This window comes from Salvelinus alpinus, chromosome 15 (genome assembly GCF_045679555.1).
Source record: "Salvelinus alpinus chromosome 15, SLU_Salpinus.1, whole genome shotgun sequence".
NCBI lineage: Eukaryota > Metazoa > Chordata > Actinopteri > Salmoniformes > Salmonidae > Salvelinus > Salvelinus alpinus.
In genome coordinates, this window is record NC_092100.1 from 49,562,108 (window position 1) to 49,582,928 (window position 20,821).

Here is a 20,821-nt window from a genome sequence, read left to right on the forward strand (position 1 = left end):
CTGTAATATCTACATGTTTCAAGCAGACTACCACTTCCCCTGTGCCCAAGAACGCCAAGGTAACCTGTTTAAATGACTATCGCCACATAGCACTCACATCTGTAGCCATGAAACCCCATCATTCCAGACACCCTGGACCCACTTCAATTCGCATACTGCCCCAACTGATGCACAGTTGACGCAATCTTCATTGCACTCCACACTGCCGTCTCCCACCTGGACAAGAGAAACACCTATGTGAGAATGCTGTTAATGAATCCTGGATATCCTGACGGGCTGCCCCCAGGTGGTGAGGGTAGGCAACACATCCACCACGCTGACCCTCAACACGGGTGCCCCTCAGGAGTGCGTGCTTAGTCCCTTCCTATACTGCCTGTTCACCCATGACTGCGTGGCCGCACTACTCCTGACGAAACGACAGTGGAAGGCCAGCCTATTGGGAGGTCAGAGGCCTGGCAGTGTGGTGTCAGGACAACAATCTCTCCCTCAATGTCAGCAAGACAAAGGAGCCGATCGTGGACTACAGGAAACGAAGGAACCGGAGGGCCGAGCACGCCCCCATTCACATCGACGGGGCTGTAGTGGAGCGGGTAGAGAGCTTCAAGTTCCTTGGTGTCCACATCCCTAAGGAATTATCCTGATCCACACACACCAACACAGTCGTGCAGAGGGCACGACAATGCCACTCCCCCTTCAAGGAGGCTGTGGAGTGGTTGAAAAACAGGTTTTAATGACTCCAACGTACAGTTGGAGTATGTAAACTTCCGACTTCAACTGTATAATCATACATTACATAGTTTTCCTTAAAAAGTCTGAGATCTTGTGAAAACTGTACTAGCCACTGTTTTAATATAGAGAGGGTATCGAGAGAGGCAGAACAGTGGGGTTTCGTATCATATGTCTTAAGTTTCCATGTCTCTGACATTCCTGCTTCCCTGAGCCGAACATTCCCATCCATCGTCACGCACAGGCCATACATTACAACAGTTCCACCAAGAGTCCCTGCCAACACCACCCACCCAATGAATGACCATACAATACCAGGATTCTTACTCCCTCTCATGCTGAAGAGTGAAGTATTCAATCCATCCCTGAAAAATAACACTAAAACCCAACTCCCAGGTAACTCAACAGTATCGTTGGCCAAGCAGGATATTGGAGCAGCTGATCCTAACAGCTGATAAGCTGACTGCGGTGTTCTCCTGATGTGAGCCATCCTTCATGAATGTCTCAATAGCCTCCACAGAACCCCAGTCCAGGCCCAGACCCAGACCTCTGCTCTGAGCTTCCTATCCTCTCGCTACCTACCTACCGGCAGGCAGGGTTCAACTGAAACAAAGGAAAACAAGCCGGCCTGTGTCTGTAACCGGTACCATCTGCTTCAGGTTATTCAGCAGTGGGGTCTATGGGGTCTATGCAGTGGAACAGGGTGGAAAAGACTGACCTCCAAACCTGGGGGCCGGAAGAGCCCCCCAGACCTGAGAGCCCAAGACATAAGTATGCATGCACACGCATGCACACGCATGCACACGCATGCACACACACACACACACACACACACACACACACACACACACACACACACACACACACACACACACACACACACACACACACACACACACACACACACACACACACACACACACACACACACACACACACACACACACACACACACAAGCGCAGTCTGGAAGTGTTAGAGGGATTCCTCATGAAACTAGAACCAAAAAAAGCTGTGTTGTATTTATGAAATGTAATCCACAAAAGGGTCCTTTCGAGGAAGGATTTTGGGTCATTTGTATCTTCAAGCACAATTAAGAAATAATTCAAATGTGACATTTTGTACTTATCGGTAGGTGCTACAAAGCCAATATGTGTGTCATATGAAGTGTTACAGTACCTCTTGCAATGTGTAATGAGTAGTTATCTGATTTCAATTACAATTTTATTTTGTAAAATATAAATGTTTTGATGTGGCAAAATGTTGAACATAACATACTCTAGGGGCATGTCAAAGTTCCAGAGTGGGATCTCCACTAGTTTTAAAGTTATGACCCATTTTATACGTAAAAATTGAGATAGTGGGCAATGTAACTAAGCCCTCCATTTACTTACAGTGGGGCAAAAATGTATTTAGTCAGCCACCAATTGTTCAAGTTCTCCCACTTAAAAAGATGAGAGAGGCCTGTAATTTTCATCATAGGTACACTTCAACTATGACAGACAAAATGAGAAAAAAAAATCCAGAAAATCACATTGTAGGATTTGTAATGAATTTATTTGCAAATTATGGTGGAAAATAAGTATTAATTACTTGTGTCATGCACAAAGTAGATGTCCTAACCGACTTGCCAAAACTATAGTTTGCTAATAACAAATTTGTGGAGTGGTTGAAAAACAAGTTTTAATGATTCCAACCTAAGTGTATGTAAACTTCCGACTTCAACTGTATATATATATATATATATATATATATATATATATATATATATATATATATATATATATATATACTGTATATATATATATATATAAATATTAGCCAAATCAAAAACTATTTTCTTTACAATATTGATGTTTATATTTTTTTTATATGAATAAAATTTAGGTAAGAAAATTGTTATTGAAATCAAAATACTACTCATATCACAGAGCATGCGGTAAAGCTTCATGTGACACCGATGTATGCTTTGTAACACCTACAGATGAAACATTATGGAGTCTTAAAAGAGTCCTGGTAAGGCCAAAATGTCACAAATATTCCAACTTCAATGAATTCTTTCTCAATTATGGTTTAAAAGCATACTTCAGCAATGAAGCCCTTGATCTACTTCTAAGAGTCAGATGAAATCATGGATGCCATTTGTGACTCTTTTTAGGAAACTAGGCATATGTCGCACGTCACTACTTCCGAGTGGCGCAGCAGTCTAAGGCACTGCATCTCAGTGCTAGAGGCGTCACTACAGACCCTGGTTCAATCCTGGGCTGTATCACAACCAGCTGTGATTGGGAGTCCAATAAAGAGGCACACAATTGCCCCAGCGTCGTCCGGGTTAGGGTTTGACCGGGGTAGGCCGTCATTGTAAATAAGAATTTGTTCTTAACTGACTTGCCCAGTTAGATAAAGGTTAAATTAAACAAAAATACAATTCACAGGAGCGGCATTTGAACATAAACATCAAAATGCTTTTTTTGCAGAAATGCCTTCTGGAACATATTAACTTTCATGTGCCTTAATAACAAACTTGTATCCCATCCATAAATCAAATAAAATTGTTAAATTACGAGCCTAATTGGTTTAGCCACGGAAAAAGGCAGGAACCTTGCCGCTAGCCATGATTGGCTGAGCTAATGTATAGGCTGGACATGCCGGGAGATGAGTTTGGATTGGTCTGCCATGTAGCATGCTTCTGTCTATAACGTGAGCTGTTCAGTATGTGTTGACAGTCCTGTCTATAGCGCCGTTTTTGAAAGGCATAACGTTAGCCATCGAGAACTACAAAAATGTTCCTACTTTTCTCAACAATATTGATGCCCTGAATTTAGCAGGCACTATCAACAGATCAGTTGGAAAAAGTGATGGGCTACTTTCTGCACACGCCATGGTCAGTGTGAACCGGAGTGACTTGATACAAAGCTGGCCAAACAAGATGTAGCTACAAACAGAACAGAGTTAAATGGTTCCAGTCTGCCGTGAAGCATTCATACATGTATACGGGTAAGAGAGTAGCTACATTTTCAGATATAAGTTTCTAATTTTGAAAAAAAGTGATAACACATTCCCTCATAATGAGGTCATTTCCTGCCCCCATCATGCAGCTGGGTCTGCCTATGGCCCAGTTCAGGGGAGATGGGTTTGAAGCATACCGTTACGGTAACATAATTACAGTCAAGACCAAATACCATACTGAATGATATGCTCTAGAAAGGAACTGGGCCATGGATCTTCTCACATGCCCTTAAGACACACTTACAATAGCTGAGACATACTTCCCAATTGACTGATGTGGGGATTTTACATAGTCTGATATACAAAATGATACGGAAAAGAAATCAAAAGAAGAGGTGGTACTGTAGGAGTAGAGGTGCAGAGGGGAAAGGAAGTTAGTTATTTCCATTCTCTTATAACAATGAGGTGGGAGATTCTCCATCCAAGGCTGAAGATTGAAAACGCAATGCAAATGACAACCACAAAATAAATACTGTAAGAAGCCCATCAAATGAAATTGTGAGAAAATCTCCCTATAAGCACAATAAGTAACATATTTGACTTTGGCTCTCTCTTCACTTACGTAACGGCAAGGGAACACAGTATTGTTGATATTTAGTTTAGGCAAGGGACGTTATCAATCATGGTGAATTGACTTGTTGTATAGCAACAGCAAGTGTTTTGAATTTGACAGAAATTGGGCAAGTGGATTTATATTCATTATTCAGGAATGTGATGGAGAGAAAAGGGAGAATAATAACCCAACATTGCTTGGGAATCGTCAAACAGTGTGAACTCCCTCAGTGTTCCTCCAGCAGAGATTCTGAGGGGATAGCTGAAATGTCAGGGAGGAATCAAAATAGAAACTATGAATTATGGATTGTGCTATCATTTACATGCATGATTCTGAAAGTCTACAGAAAGTCTAGGACAAAAACACACTGGCTCCACATAGCTAGTGCCGGATCAATAGTTACAATTTGATATAACTTCAGACACTTATAAACAAGCACCTTCACACTCATAGCATCATTGTTTCCATCTTTTTAAAGGGAGCGTAGCCTAGCTGTCCTTTGCCCAAGGCTGCTGACTTGCAGTTTGCCTCTGGCAAGGACTACAAACAGATTCCTGCTTCCAGAACTCTCCTTTGACCCTCATTCAACCGTGGGGGCAGGTTCAACATGTGGGTCAGTGTTTTCAGGGAGAGGAGAGAGGGCCTGGTACTGGCTGAGCTCGGGCAGACAGGCACAAACCAACTGGACCGCACTTCCTGACACGGCCCTGCCTCTTCTCTCTGACCATGATACGGTGTTGCGTCACACACCACGCCGCGCCACGCAACACACACGTCAACAGCCTCCACTGTCACCACAGATCACAGGGCTCACAGGGCTTGTACAAGCCCCAGGAAAAACAATAATAACACGCCAATAATAACACTGTTTACCCATTTGCAGAAAGCATAAGGCAGTCAGAAGGGTGGCAATTAGTTGATGTTAAAAATATGGAGCCTTGTGAGGAATTTGAGTCATTACTCATGCTGAGCTAAGCAGACTGAAGGCCTGGCACTTTTTCAGACGGGACCTTTGATTTAAGAGATTGGACTCACATGATGACTGGACTCACATTCTTTTCCATCACAGCAATACCATCTTTGATTGATTTTGATTAGGCCTATTGCATTTTTTCTCTCTTGATCCCCTAAACATGTACCATTTAAGTTCTATTGCTGAGCTCTCACAGATAATTAAATGTTCATTTATCCACTAAAAGTTGTTTTAGAGAATTTAGTAGTATGTCCAACCGGCCTCACAACCACAGACCATGTGTAACCATGCCAGCCATGGACCTCCACATCCATCTTCTTCACCTGCGGAATCGTCTGAGACCAGCCACCCGGACAGCTGATGAAACTATGGGTTTGCACAACTGAAGAATCTCTGCAAAAACTGTCAGAAACCGTCTCAGGGAAGCTCATCTGCGTACCCGTCATCCTCACAAGGGTCTTGACCTGACTGCAGTTCAGCGTCGTAACAGACTTCAGTGGGCAAATACTCACCTTTGATGGCCACTGGCACACTGGAGAAGTGTGCTCTTCACGGATGAATCCCGGTTTCAACTGTAGCAGGCAGATGGCAGACAGAGTGTATAGGGTTGTGTGGGCAAGTGGTGTGCTGATTTCAATGTTAAGAACAAAGTGCCCCATGTGGGCAGTGGGGTTATGGATGGGCAGGCATAAGCTACTGACAATGAAAACGCAATTGCATTTTATCAATTGCAATTTGAATGCACAGAGATACCGTGACGAGATCCTAAGGCCCATTGTCATGCCATTCATCTGCCGCCATCACATCATGTTTCAGCATGATAATGCCCAGCCCTATGTCACAAGGATCTGTACACAATTCCTGGAAGCTAAAAATGCCCCAGTTCTTCCATGGCCTGCATACTCACCAGACATGTCACTCATTGAGCATGTTTGGGATGCTCTGGATTGACGTGTCCAGTTCCCGCCAATATCCAGCAACAAATGTATTTGTTTCAATTCACTGATTTCCTTATACGAACTGCAAAATCCTTGAAATTGCTTTATGTGGGTTTTATATTTTTGTTCAGTGTAGTTAGATGTGGCATCTATGAAAAAGGGACACTGTTACGTTAAGCAACAACAGGGTGAGACATCCAGTGTTCAGACATGGATGGCCATGATTGGCCTCAAAGAGACAAAGTTACTCATGAGGATGATTCCTCTTTTGTTCTGTCTCTGTCACCTAATCAATTTTCTTTGGCATGTGCTAAATAAAGTCATAAAGTGGTACTAATGTTTTAATACAGTGCCATGTGTCTGTGGCACGATTATGTCCCCCTGTCCCTGGTGTCCCCCACTGGCGCCCCTCATCAGCCAGGCAGAGGACCAACAGTTGCCCCATGGCTGGACAAGAAAGAGCAGAGAAGAGAGGAGCAAAAGAAGAGACAAAAAAAGAGGAGGTGGGCAGGTGGCGGCGGCAGAGAAGAAGAAGGAGTGACAAGAAAGGAGGACAGCGAGGCAGAAAGACCCTTCAGTCAAACAATCCTCCCACGGCGCCTCTCTGACAGCAACACTTTCCCTTTTCAAATCCCCAAAACCACAAGAAAAGCATCCTGGAGGAAAGAAGAAGAAACAGAAGGAGAAGGGGTGTAAAAAGTCTGCCCATCTGAAGGACTGCTGGGCTCAGCAAGTTAGCGATTACTGATTAGCCAGTTTGGTCCTGCAGTGTGGGGAGGCCTGCCTGCCTGTCCTTGGCTTGGGAAAACAACATCAAAGGGAGCCGGCTGTTTTGTGAAGGGGACTTGAAAGCGCGCTAGCTATCGGAGACATAAGCCTTATCAATGGCTGGTGCACTAGAGTCGAGCTATATGAAGCAACAAGGGCACAGCGTTTCCAGCAGAGAGATAACCGGGTGCATACCTCGGTCCCCATTTGCATGTACCACGGCAACGGGGGGAAACAATATAAGGCCAGGAGGAGAGGAAAATTGAATCCTAAAAAAAATTGTTTCAAAGATGGCAGGGTGGGTAGTGGTGCCAGGCGAGCTCCAAATGCCAGTCAGCCACTATGGCCTGCCTGCCTGCCAGGTGGGACTGGCACAGGACTGCTGTGACCGGCGCTACAGATCTGTCACATCTGCTGAGCCGTGCTGTCCTGTCCTTGGGCGACACATATCAGATCCTCTCCAGGAAAAACAACTCGCTAACTCTGACTGGGGTCAGTCAGTATAGAGCCTGGATAGAAGAGCTTTCTCTCACTCTTAAGCTTTCTATCAGAAACGTGTCGCATCTGGCTTTTACAGTTTGTAGCCTACACTCACTGCTGATCTGGATAGGAGCTCAGGTCAATAAGTGCAAATAGATCTTTCAATCATTTAAGAGACCACCGTGGCACTGTGGGAGAAATTCTGTTTTGGGGAGTTAAGGGAGATTTTTCCATTGGGCTCAAACCACCCGGCTAATCTGTTTAACTTGAGTCAGTGGAAAAAGTCAGGTCTAAAGGGGAGAGCGAATGATAGTGCATTTTGATAGCGACAGAGTGAGACATGCGATAACATTCGGAAAAGCCTTGTTGTTACCACCCCCACCTGCCTCCCACCTCTCTGTATTTGTGCCCATTGATTTTTGGTGGTAAGGTCATTATGAACAGCTGCAGATAGACCTGATCATTCAGTGCAGAGGGTCATTCCCATGTGTATTGTACAGCCGGGAGAGGCAACATCAGCTACATGATAGCCTGTAAACACTGTCCATGTGCTAATACCCTATGACACTGTATCACGGTCACCTGGCCGTGACGTAACTTACCGTACAGTCATTTCTCTGTTGCGATCACTCAACATCTAAGCAGTCAATGCTGTAGCTTGCTGCTGTACATGTACACAAATGTGGCTAGGATAACCTGAGAGAAAAGGAGCTCATGACAAGCAAGGTGAAAGGCCGCTTAAAGCGGCCTAAAACTGACAGTGATTGGAACAACAGACTTCATTCACGTGTGGGTTTTGAACGCTGTTACACATCCAGTGCCACTAAAAGTAAAGGTCAAACTTGTTTTCCATATACTTCAATTTAACTTTCCCAAAACATGAATTCTAAATGTCACATTGACATCCAGAGGTTGCCTGTGATGTTTGCTGTATTTGCGGTGCACAAACATCCAGATCAAAGTGCAACAAATGAGCACGATCCCAAACAAACACAACCCACTCTCCTCTACGGACCAAAAGGAGCAACATCACCACCTTCAGTGCTTTTCCCCTCACTCAGCTGACTGGCTGGCACACATTAGAGGGGCCAAAGTCTAGACAGGGGGGAGAAACACATCGAAGGTCCTTCACTGCAATACCTTCCCACTGTACACCTGATAAAGCCCTCTGAGCATGAGAAAGCAGGAGAGGGCACTCAGTAGCCTTTGATCGCTATGGTGGCATAGTAGACCATATCCACATACTTCAGGTGGCTCAATAGAAATACAGTATTGGCAGTAGGAGTCAGATCTATTGTTGTTCTATTTGTATCAAGGGCTAGAGGCTATATAAAAAAAATAATAACTAACTGCCTGGCCACCCCAGAGCTCAAACCTCTCCTAGTGTACTCTGAGGCCCTCTTTCACCCATTTGCACATGATTTGGATTGGTCTTGAAAAAAATTCAAATATTCACACTCCATTACATCATGCAATGCAAAACAGAGAGAAATACCTCCACATCATGTGGTCCTGTTTCTATTGTACACCAGTCAGTTGAGTTATACAGTATGGTAAGTACAGCTATACCACGAGTGCTGAGTGTGGTGTTGGGAGCGACCGGGGCAGAGGCATATTGGACCGTGTAGGGAAAGAGGGGGATCAGAGAGGAGTTCAGACATCTCCGTCCCTCCATCCCTGAAGGGGGGAACCCGAGAGCTTTGTTTTGTCGTCGATGTCACCGCAAGTCACCGCACTTAACTTAGTCAGATGAGAAGCACTCCACTGTGCCTTATTTGATCGAGCCGCGTAGCCTGCGTGTGCCTCTCCTCCGACCGCCGCGCTGCGCTAATGGCTCCCACATCAGGCACCCAGTCGCCTCGGTCGCATATCACTGCAATGCTTCCCCATCCAAGTGGCCTAGCCGCCACAGGGCCAGTCAATTAGTAACAAGTAGGGGAAAGGAGTACTGGCTACTGAGGGCCTCCCAGCAGGGTGCCTCTAACAGATTGGCCAGGGAAACAGATCTGTATTTACTAAAAGGCACATTCGGCAAGCACTGATAGTAATCTTACTTTAATTTAAGTGGTAAAGTGGGGATGTAAGGGCTGGTTGGTGTGTGCGGGGAGAGCAGGGTTGGGGTTGGGGGGGCAGATCTTGACTCAATCACATCATTAGCCCCATAGAGTAGATCAGGGTACAGATCATTGTTTCACTACACGTGTTCGGTACAGCGTTATGTTCTAGTTCCTCTGTTCCAGAGGAGGAGGCATACACACGGATGTGAGAGGAAAGAAAGTTTATTCGAGGCAAAAATAAACTGTTGGACCAGGCATTGTGTATGGCTGTGAATCGTCAGTACATTGGTGAGATGCCATCCTCCTCATTCCTCCACCGTTCTCTAGTTGCAGATTGAAATGTTTGATAAGCAATTATCTAGCCATATATGTATATAACAGATTCATTGATAGATGGATGTGTTACTACCCCACACCAAAAGGATTAAGTTGTATGTCATGATGTCTCCCTGTGATTTGGGCTGTATCTGATCCTCCCACAGATCTAATCTGAGTAACACATTACAGTCCCGCAAAAGAACAGTACCTATATGGTTTCTAGAGACAATGTGCAATGAGCAGCATATGGATTTGAGATACGGGCCTTTGGAAAGGCACAGCAGGAAATGTGATGCGGAGGTATTCTATTGAGCCCCGTTCTCCGCCGTGGGGGGGGACACATGGAGGCGGGTATCAATGGTGGCCCACTCAGTTCAGCTTCAGTCTGGAGCACAGTTGTTTGGCTGCCTTCATCCCTCAGGGAAACAAACGGCAAATTGTACTTGGCCCAGTCAAACCGCTAATAACACAGAATGTATTTTTATGATTATTTTCTCTTAATGTAAAACAGCCCGTTGACTTCATTGTCTTCCTGCGCATTGAGGTCCGTTTACGTTTCCTATAGCATACTTGCGAAGTGACATGATTACTTTATTTGTCTTTTTGACATGGTTTAAATACAAAGACCCCCAAACTTCTCGGGTCCAGACATATTCTCCAATAGCGTTCAAAAGAACATGTTCAAATGGAATTTAGGTGACATGCTTTATGACTTGTTATAAGCCTGTATGAGCCTTTATAATGTCTTATATGTCTTACCGGAATGTGCAAATACTGTAGGACACTTAAAGTGCGTAGCCTATGAACGTACACCCTCTGGTAACAGCTACACCTGTGTCTATCCACAGGAGTAGCCCTACCACAAGTGGAAAAAATAAAACACATATTGTATTTCAAAAGCCAAATACTTGAGTCTTTTTAATACTCTACTTGGTCTAAGATGTCCCCACATGTTTCTAAATCTGTGAAAGTAATGTGCATGTTCTTGCTCATCTTGATTCCAAGAGACCCGTAATTTGGAACGCTTTTACAATCCATTCGCTACCAGAAACATCCGGGGGGAGGAAGGCCATAAGATGAGCCCGAAAAAAATAGCCAAGTGCTACATGCTCTAAATGTTTGGATTGACGTTCATCCTCATAGCAAGTACCTTTACCAGTACAGTCCCTGCTGACTTGTGTTGAGTCAATCCATACAACGACCCAGTCATCATTTCATTCCCATCCCGAGTCCCCACGGGAGCACACATTCACAGTGAAGTTCACACATGCTACAGTATACAGTATAGTGTGCTAAGTATAGGAGGCGTGGTGGGGGATACAATTAGAGCGAGGGAGCTTCAAAGGACCTTTCAAAAGGCAGGAAACGAACATGTCCGCCACTCGCCAATCATTAAAGTGCAGATGCTGAAGCTACTGTTCAAGTCTCCCCGACCACGATCAACACTCGAGCAGTAAAACATGCCAGGTTCTCTTGCTGCTATACTTGTGTGTGTCTAGTTAGTCTGTAGAATACTGCTGCCTGAAAATGGCTAAGAAACAACAACAAAAAAGTGGGGAGAAACTAAAGCGCAAATCAAATCAACTCAAACTCATCCCGGAAACCTGCTTGCCGGTTTAAATTGAATAGGGCCCCCCCGGCCCTAAACATTTTACAGGATATCCAAAAAAGCCTAGGCCTACAGAAAGACATGAATTTACGACCAATAGTTTTCATAATGTCAATGAACACACGGAAATACTATATTGGCCATGACGTCAAATTATAAGTTAAAATACCATAACCTCCTAGATATGCTATGCTCTTTTCACTCTTTCAAGACTTGTTACGCTGAGGTGCAGATCAAACGCGGTGGCTGGGGTGGATTATATCAGATTCCACTTTGTTACGAAGGCCTGCATTCATTTTCTGACATTTACAGTCGAGGCCCGGCCCTTGTGGGGGCCCCTCAGTGTCAGGCCGACAAAAAATAAAAATAAAACCAAGAGCATCTGACTTCTATTGCTGAGTTTGCCGCACGTTCCGCTTAGCCACTGGTATTTTGACGAGGCGCACGGCGCCGTTACCAGAGCATGTGCTGAAACGCACATGATGTCATTGAGGTTCCATCATTACAGAATACAGACGATTCAGCTCTGAATGGGCCGGGTCAGTTCCCACGCTAGTTTGGCAAAGTGCACTTTGGAGCAATAATGCAAAGAAACTCCTGGACAAGATTAAAGATTGGAGAGGCAGAAGAGAGGAAGAAACCAAAGAGAGGGAGAGAGAGACAAGAGAGAGGGAGAGAGAGACTTAAAAAAAAAAATCTCAATGGCTCTCATGTTACATTCTATATTGAAGCATCTGTCCATGAGGCCCTCTGCTCTCTCAGTCCTCGGAGGAGTCCCAAAGGCAGAAGGCAAACAAAGAGCAAATTAACTACTTCCTGTGGAGACTCTGCCAAAAGAGTGAGTTCTTTGGTGACAGCCTACATTTCCTCATACTTCAACATTTGCTGCCGTAATGAAAGGTGATGGACACGTTGGCACACGTTGTGTTTTACGTTAACTAAAATGGCTAGTGAAGTACTGAGATATCGAAAGCAAATTTTCAACTCTGTTCGCGTTGGTAATCTGACAAATTGTGCATTGTCATCAACGCTGCTGGTTTTTATTGCATGGCATTCCCTCTATGACAGGTTTACAGTGTGTGGGAATTACTGTACATCCAGATACTGTACTGCCATCCAACGTGGACGCGCCATATCACAGAGCTTGTCTGAAAGGAATTCTTCACTTTAGCCAAGGTGCACAGGTGATCTGACCAATCCGCTGCCATATGCCCGTTCCCACCGCCACTCACATGGTGAGTTATAAATGTAAAGCTTCCAATCAGATTGTACAAAGTCAGGGGAGATAAAAGGGCAGCAATACAATTAAACTATCTAGAGCTTTGACACTGCAAGTGCTGCCCGGCAGAGGCAGGAATGTGCTCTTTGAACTATCTTTGTTTAACAGTGGAGCAGCATGCATGCGCCCAGCACGCCCTGCCTCTGCCTAATAACAGACCTGCAGACCCATTCGCCCCCGGCACGTCAGACTCGGGCCACCGGGTCAGGGAGCTGGCATCTCACCCCTGGCACAAGTTGTTACCCTCGGTGGCGAGACGCTGACATTGGGCTCATGGGGAGCACCAGACAGACAGGGGCCTACCAAACAGCTTGTGACCATAACCAACAGTGGCAGGAACAATGAATGCAATTATTTACCAGAACACAGTCCAAGTCTCAGAGTCCTCCCCAGTCCCATCAAAGTCTGTTTACTTTGAGTCTTTTATGGGGGTGCATGGCGGGGCACTGACCTCTCCAGAGTCGGCAGGCTTTTTCAACTCCTCACTCGTCATGTTTTATCACCGTCACCCATGACAAGTGTCCAGCTGGCCTCTTCATTAACCAAAAGTGCACTTTTTTCAAGAACTCAAAATAAATCAAACCGAGTATAAGGCCAATTGCGTGAAAATAAACCCCAGTCAGTGTGAAATGAATAGGGGTTTCTTAAGCACAATGCTGAGGTAATGCGGAAAGATTCGCCACAGTTCAAACAATAATATGTGGTGAATCACTGCTTTCATGGGCCATTAGGAAGGAATTTATTTTTACTGCTGAGGACCCAGGACGAGCCAATGAGAAGCTGTTAACGGTGAGGTTTTAGAGTTTGGGTGGAGCTCAGAGTTGAGTGTTTGAGTAGGCACTCACCACTACCTGTATAGCCAGGGACAGGCCCACCAGACTCACCTACAGGTGCGTCTCCACTGTGACACTCCTCCCCTGGGGAAAGACACTGCTCAGACCCCTCCATCCTGTGTACTCCAGCTGAGCAAATAACATGCACAACGTGGAAGTTACTTTGGACCAGTGGATAGAATATAAAATAAACACCACCACAGGTCTAACATGCTCCTCCACCTCCACTCAATGGATAGGCAAGACAGCACTCATTGCTCCTAATATCCGGAGCCTCAAAGCCCTTGACTGTTCCCTTTTCAGGCAGATGAAGAGAGCATGAAGTGTGGTCAGGAGTCTTGTCATAAACAATAAACAACAGATATCTTGTGCACGACCGTCTGTGTCAAGTGGCACACAAAGCCAAGCCGAGCATCTAAGAGGCGTCTGCTACTTTCTTCCGCCTTTGGTCTCCTCTGAATTGCATTTGAAAAAATGTGTGTGTGTGTGTGTGTGTGTGTGTGTGTGTGTGTGTGTGTGTGTGTGTGTGTGTGTGTGTGTGTGTGTGTGTGTGTGTGTGTGTGTGTGTGTGTGTGTGTGTGTGTGTGTGTATGGCAGCACAGGGCTCCTCTGTATTGTGTTCTGGAGCTGGCTGGAAGTAAAAGGCAGAATTATGAGTGGTGGGGGGCTGCCAGCACACTGTAGAACTGCAGGGAGCTCTCCCAGATCCCAGCTGCTCAAGCCTGGCTGAGAGCTCCAAGCGAGTGCCAGGCTTCCACGGCCCTCATGGTGTATGGCCAACAAGAGTGGGAGGACTGGGAGGTAAACTGCAGAAAAAAAGCCCCAAATAATGTCTGGGCCTATATAAAGCAAACCTCATGAGTTGTACAATGCTGAGTCATACAAAAATAAAATATATGCAGGGAACCTTTATAGGGCAAAATGTTGAAATGTTCGTAAAGCAAGTGTTCAAATAACAATTAGTTAACTAAGGTGTTTCTTTTCTGATTAACTAGCAAGACTCCCTGCATCTAGTGAAGTGGTCCCTACAGTAGCAGATGTAGGCCAAAGGCTTCTCTAGTCTATAGGGGCCAGCAGCACTGAGTAGAATCCAGTTTATCTGAAACTGTTTAATGCATTATTTGTCTAACAATCAAGAGGGAGAGTTTATTTTGCAGATAATTATAGCTTTTGTTGAGTTCGATGGCCTAGATAAGCCAGAGTTCCGAATCATTAACTAGTGTGCTTATTCTGGCAGGGCGTAGCTCAGAGCGTACCCAAAATTCTGGCAGACAGCTAGAGATCCCTGACACAAGGGGGTAAGATTTCCTACAGTGCCTTTCAATACCTGGTTAAGGAACACAGTTTGGGGATGCAAACTGATCTACACTCATATTCGTGGCTAGACGCATTCCATTCATACAGTACTCCTCCTTTCATGCTATGCAACAATGCAACAATTCGATTACATATACAGTATTGCGAATGGTGACATTGCAATCCTACTGTATACCTGTGTACAGTATGTGTGCAGCCTACAGTGAATGAGGATGATACAGTTTTAATGATGTTTGTAATAATAGCCCTACCTGGCTGATGTCTGTGGAATTCCCCCTACTGTCCTGCGTGTTGACCCAGGAATGGGCTGGGCTGGTGATTATCATGGCCCCTTGGCAGAGCGCAGTGTGTTTCCAGAGGTCCAGGGAGAATGGCTTGCCTTTTGAGCCAGGTAATCACAACAATAACAGATACCGCAGCAGCCAGTGCTTCTTTGTCCACTTCAGAGAGAGAAACTATTTCAGGCCTTGTGCACCGGCAGTAACCAGTGACCCACGGGTCACCCTGCACTGCACTAATGTGTGCCGTGTTAGTCATTGTTCCCACCCAGGTCCCAGGGACAGGAAAGTAGTCTCATTATGACGAGGGACCAACTAATTTAAATGTACAGGCTGTTTCGCCCCCTGGGCCAAAGGAAACACTGGACATACCATTAATGCATCATTACTATAATATCATCAGAGTACAATGCAGCAAAAAAATACATCAAGAGCCAGGAGGGTTTTAAATATTTTCACATAATTATATAGTGCATCCAATGATAAAGTGTTCCTAGATGACATTTTCTCAATCTCCACTGAAGGTCAGCATTTCTGATACAGTACAGTAGTACCACAGGCATTGTCCTTCTTTAATGGGGCCCAAAGGAGCTGGCATTGGTACCATTAAGTGTGCTTGACTGACTGCCTGCCTGTCCAGCCTGCGGGCTCTACCTCTCCCAGAGGGCCCCAGGTGATGTCGTGCCTGCTCCTCTCCACCCTTCATATATCCTTAAATTCTTGGCCCTCATATTCACAACTGTACCTTTGGCAAGCAGATCGCCACGCTCACTTCCTGTGTCAGAGTTATGACGTATTCCACCCCTGTGTTTTCCGTGATTGGATCTTTCCTTTGGACACCTGGACTCTATTTGAAAAGGCAGTACGTGTCCACGGAGAGCCATTTGGATTGCATTCATTACAACTGATGACACTGTTCCTATCACCCTAATTATTAAAACTACTAGCTACACTAGAGACTGGTACAGTTGGATGTCTAGTGAAGACATCAAAACTATGAAATAACACATAGGGAATCATGTAGTAACCAAAAACAAAACAAATCAAATCAAAATATATTTTATATTTGAGATTCTTCAAATAGCCACCCTTTGCCTTGATGACAGCTTTGCACACTCTTGGCATTCTCTGAACCAGCTTCACCTGGTATGCTTTTCCAACAGTCTTGAAGGAGTTCCCACATATGCTGAGCACTTGTTGGCTGCTTTTCCTTCACTCTGCGGTGCAATTCATCCCAAACCATCTCAATTTGGTTGAGGTCGGGGGATTGTGGATGCCAGGTCATCTGATGCAGCACTCCATCACTCTCCTTGGTCAAATAGCCCTTATACAGCCTGGAGGTGTGTTGGGTCATTGTCCTGTTGAAAAACAAATTATAGTACCACTAAGCCGAAACCAGATGGGATGGCTTAACGCTGCAGAATGCTGTGGTAGCCATGCTGGTGAAGTGTGCCTTGAATTCTAAATAAATCACAGACAGTGTCACCAGCAAAGCACCCCCACATCATAACATCTCCTCCTCCATAATTTACGGTGGGAACCACACATGCGGAGATCATCCGTTCATCCACACCGAGTCTCACAAAGACACGGCGGTTGGAACCAAAAATCTCTAATTTGGACTCAGGACCAAAGGACATATTTCCACTGGTCTAATGTCCATTGCTTGTGTTTCTTGGACAAGCAAGTCTCTTCTTATTATTGGTGTCCTTTAGTAGTGGTTTCTTTGCAGCAATTCAACCATGAAGGCCTGATTCACACAGTCTCCTCTGAACAGTTGATGTTGAGATGTGTCTGTTACATAAACTATGTGAATAATTTATTTGGGCTGTATTTCTGAGGCTGGTAACTAATGAACTTATCCTCTGCAGCAGAGGTAACTCTGGGTCTTCTATTCCTGTGGCAGTCCTCATGAGAGCCAGTTTCACCAGGTTTTTGCGACGGCACTTGAAGAATCTTTCAAAGTTCTTGACATTTTCCGTATTGACTGACCTTCATGTCTTAAAGTAATGATGAACTGTAGCTTGGTCTTTTACTAAATAGTGCTATCTTCTGTATACCCCCCTACCTTGTCACAACACAACTGATTAGCTCAAAGGCATTAAGAAGGAAAGAAATTCCACAAATTAACTTTTAAGAAGGCACACCTGTTAATTGAAATACATTCCAGGTAACTACCTCATGAAGCTGGTTGAGAGAATGCCAAGAGTGTGCAAAGCTGTCATCAAGGCAAAGTGTGGCTATTTGAAGAATCTCAAATATAAAATATATTTTGATTTGTTTAACACTTTTTTTGTTACTACATGATTGCATGTGTGTTATTTCATAGTTTTGATGTCTTCACTATTATTCTACAATGTAGAAAATAGTAAAAAAAATAAAGAAAAACCTTTGAATGAGTAGGTGTTCTGAAACATTTGACCGGTAGTGTAGCTATACTTAAGAACAGAAGCAGCTCAATATTTCCCTGTCAAAACACTGGAGTGTATAATCATAATCATGACTGCATTTCTGGAACAGAAGGAATGGAGTGATTTCCCTATACTCTCCACATCAGATAAGGTGAAACTGCCTGTGACTATGAACCATTAACTTGATTGATCTGCAAATTGAACCAGGGAGCCACTTCAGTGCATCTCTAGCTGTTGTAGTGGGATGCGGGTATCCTTGCCTCCAAGGTAGGGTACTGGTGATTTTTGTTGTTGTAATTTTAATCTCAGACCAATCATTGGACCAGAGATAGCTGACCTAGCAGACCTATTAATTATCACTTTCACCTTAATAATCATCTTATCGTTCGAATTCGTCAACAAAGGGGAGGATGCTAAGATGACAATTACAGGTGAATGACCTCCAGATGATTTCTCGACGTGCTGCATGTCGGTTCCCGCAGTCAAAACAGAACGTCCCCCAGTTCAGTGGCAGAGCTGAATAGTTCAGTGACATATGTGTTGAGGCTCTGGTGACAGATCCCACGCCAAGCCACTTTTTCCTCCCTCTCTGCAGTTCCTAGTGATCTGGGTGATAAATGTCCCGACGCACAGGAGCATGGGAAAAACTCATTTCCTTCTTCCTTTGAAAAACGCCCCTAGAGCCTCATTCAGTAGGCGGTGGGCAGTGGGTACAGACACAGAGACCAGAGGGGAAACAGGAAAGATAACCTTACCATAACGCCCACCAGACATGGCGCCAACCCAGAAACTCACCTATTTGACAATGATTCTCTATAACATTAAAGGATATGGATCAGACGGACGCGTTTGAATGTTATGGTTTGAGTGGTATGACATTTGCGAGATGCTCGTGTCCACATAAAACCACACTGAACGCTCTTGTGTATCACATCAAACCACACCGAACACATTATAATAAACAACATGATAACGCAGTTTAGAAACACTCATCCGCATACACAACGGACGTTCATTGACTGCCATAGCGGTGTGTATACTTTAAGTAGTTGTACCTACTCAAAGCTGCTGTTCACAGGTGGCATCCTGTCTTCACTGGGCGATGCAGCACTGTTGATGACATCATTCAGGTTGGCCAGACCTTTCGTCTGCACCGTTGGTCAAGGGACTAGCGTCACAGGAGTCATAGCAGTGACCTCACCTGTTGGAAGACAATGGCCTGACCTAGGCCAGAGGGCTTGACCATCTCTTCTGATGCTCTCCTCCTCCCTTTGGAGAGATAGGTAGACCTTGTCACCATGGCCTGGTCTGTGTTGCGTATTTGAGCATCTCTCTCATTGAATGATCTCTGCAAGATAAGAACATGAAAAACACATTTAGGGAAATTGAAGAGAACATTGTTTGGATAGAAAAGTGAACAGTTTTTGCTTAGCGTAACAATTTCCAGTTAGAAGAGATGAGAAAAAAATAAGAAAAGCTCTGACGAAGGCCTTGAGGCCGATACGTAAAGCTTAATAAAGAGCAGTGATACTATCAAGAGCAGTGTGTTGGCTTTTTTATTTTTTCTCATCTTATTCAACTGTTACCAGGCACCTGCGACTGAAATGACTGCAACACTCAACAAAGAGCTGCAGTTAGTTTCAGAGTGGGTGTCAAGGAAGAAGTTAGCCCTAAATATTTCTAAAACTAAAAGCATTGTATTTGGAACAAAACACTCACTAAACCCTAAACTTGTAATAAATAATGTGGAAATTGAGCAAGTTGAGATGATTAAACTGATTAAACTGCTTGGAGTAACACTAGATTGTAAACTGTCATGGTCAAAATGATGCAGTGGTAGCTAAGATGGGGAGAAGTCTGTCTATAATAAAGCGATGCTCTGCCTTCTTAACAGTACTATCAACAAGGCAGGTCCTACAGGCCCTAGTTTTGTTGCACCTGGACTACTGTTCAGTCGGGTGGTCAGGTGCCACAAAAAAGGACTTAGGAAAATTGCAATTGGCTTAGAACAGGGCAGCACGGCTGGCCCTTGGATGTACACCGAGAGCTAACATTAATAATATGCATGTCAGTCTCTCCTGGCTGAAAATGGAGGAGAGATTGACTTCATTACTACTTTTATTTATGAGAGGTACTGACATGTTGAATGCACCGAGCTGTCTGTCTACTACATAGATGACTACATGGAACTCTATTCCACATCAAGTAACTGACGCAAAGCAGTAAAATGAGATTTAAGAAACAGATTAAAAAACACCTTATGGAACAGTGGGGACTGTGAAGCAACACAAACATTGGCACAAACACATGCACACACACACACACACACACACACACACACACACACACACACACACACACACACACACACACACACACACACACACACACACACACACACACACACACACACACACACACACACACACACACACACACACACTATACATACACATGGATTTATTATTGTAGATATGTGGTAGTGGTAGTGGTGGAGTAGGGGCCTGAGGGCACACAGTGTGTTGTGAAATCTGTGAATGTATTGTAATGTTTTAAAATTGTAAAAAAAAATATTTTGCTGGACCCCAGGAAGAGTAGGGGGATCCATAATAAATACAAAATACAAATACCTGCAACAAAGATGTGCGAGTACCATTTGAATTTTGAATCCCAGCTAGAAGAGATCAAATCCAACATACAGTTGTGGCCAAAAGTTTTTAGAATGAAACAAATATTAATTTTCACAAAGTCTGCTGCCTCAGTTTGTATGATGGCAATTTGCATATACTCCAGAATGTTATGAAGAGTGATCAGATGAATTGCAATTAATAACAAAGTCCCTCTTTGCCATGCAAATGAACTGAATCCCCCCCCAAAAATTCCACTGCATTTCAGCCCTGCCACAAAAGGACCAGCTGACATCATGTCAGTGATTCTCTCGTTAACACAGGTGTGAGTGCTGACGAGGACAAGGCTGGAGATCACTCTTTCATGCTGATTGAGTTTGAATAACAGACTGGAAGCTTCAAAAGGAGGGTGGTGCTTGGAATCATTGTTCTTCCTCTGTCAGCCATGGTTACCTGCAAGGAAACACGTGCCGTCATCATTGCTTTGCACAAAAAGGGCTTCACAGGCAAGGATATTGCTGCCAGTAAGATTGCATCTAAATCAACCATTTATCGGATCATCAAGAACTTCAAGGAGAGCGGTTCAATTGTTGTGAAGAATGCTTCAGGGCGCCCAAGAAAGTCCAGCAAGCGCCAGGACCGTCTCC

The 20,821-nt window shown here is 44.4% G+C and overlaps 1 protein-coding gene across 1 annotated transcript in view; it reads right to left on the bottom strand.

Moving 5' to 3' along the window:
- Positions 1-20,821, bottom strand: part of ccnd2a (cyclin D2, a) — a 213,541-nt gene that overhangs the window by 99,710 nt on the left and 93,010 nt on the right. Inside the window, exon 2 of the mRNA XM_071343923.1 lies at positions 18,607-18,895. Within this exon, the coding sequence (XP_071200024.1) occupies positions 18,607-18,632 (26 nt within the window). The 5' untranslated portion in view covers positions 18,633-18,895. The remainder of the gene's footprint in view (positions 1-18,606; positions 18,896-20,821) is intronic.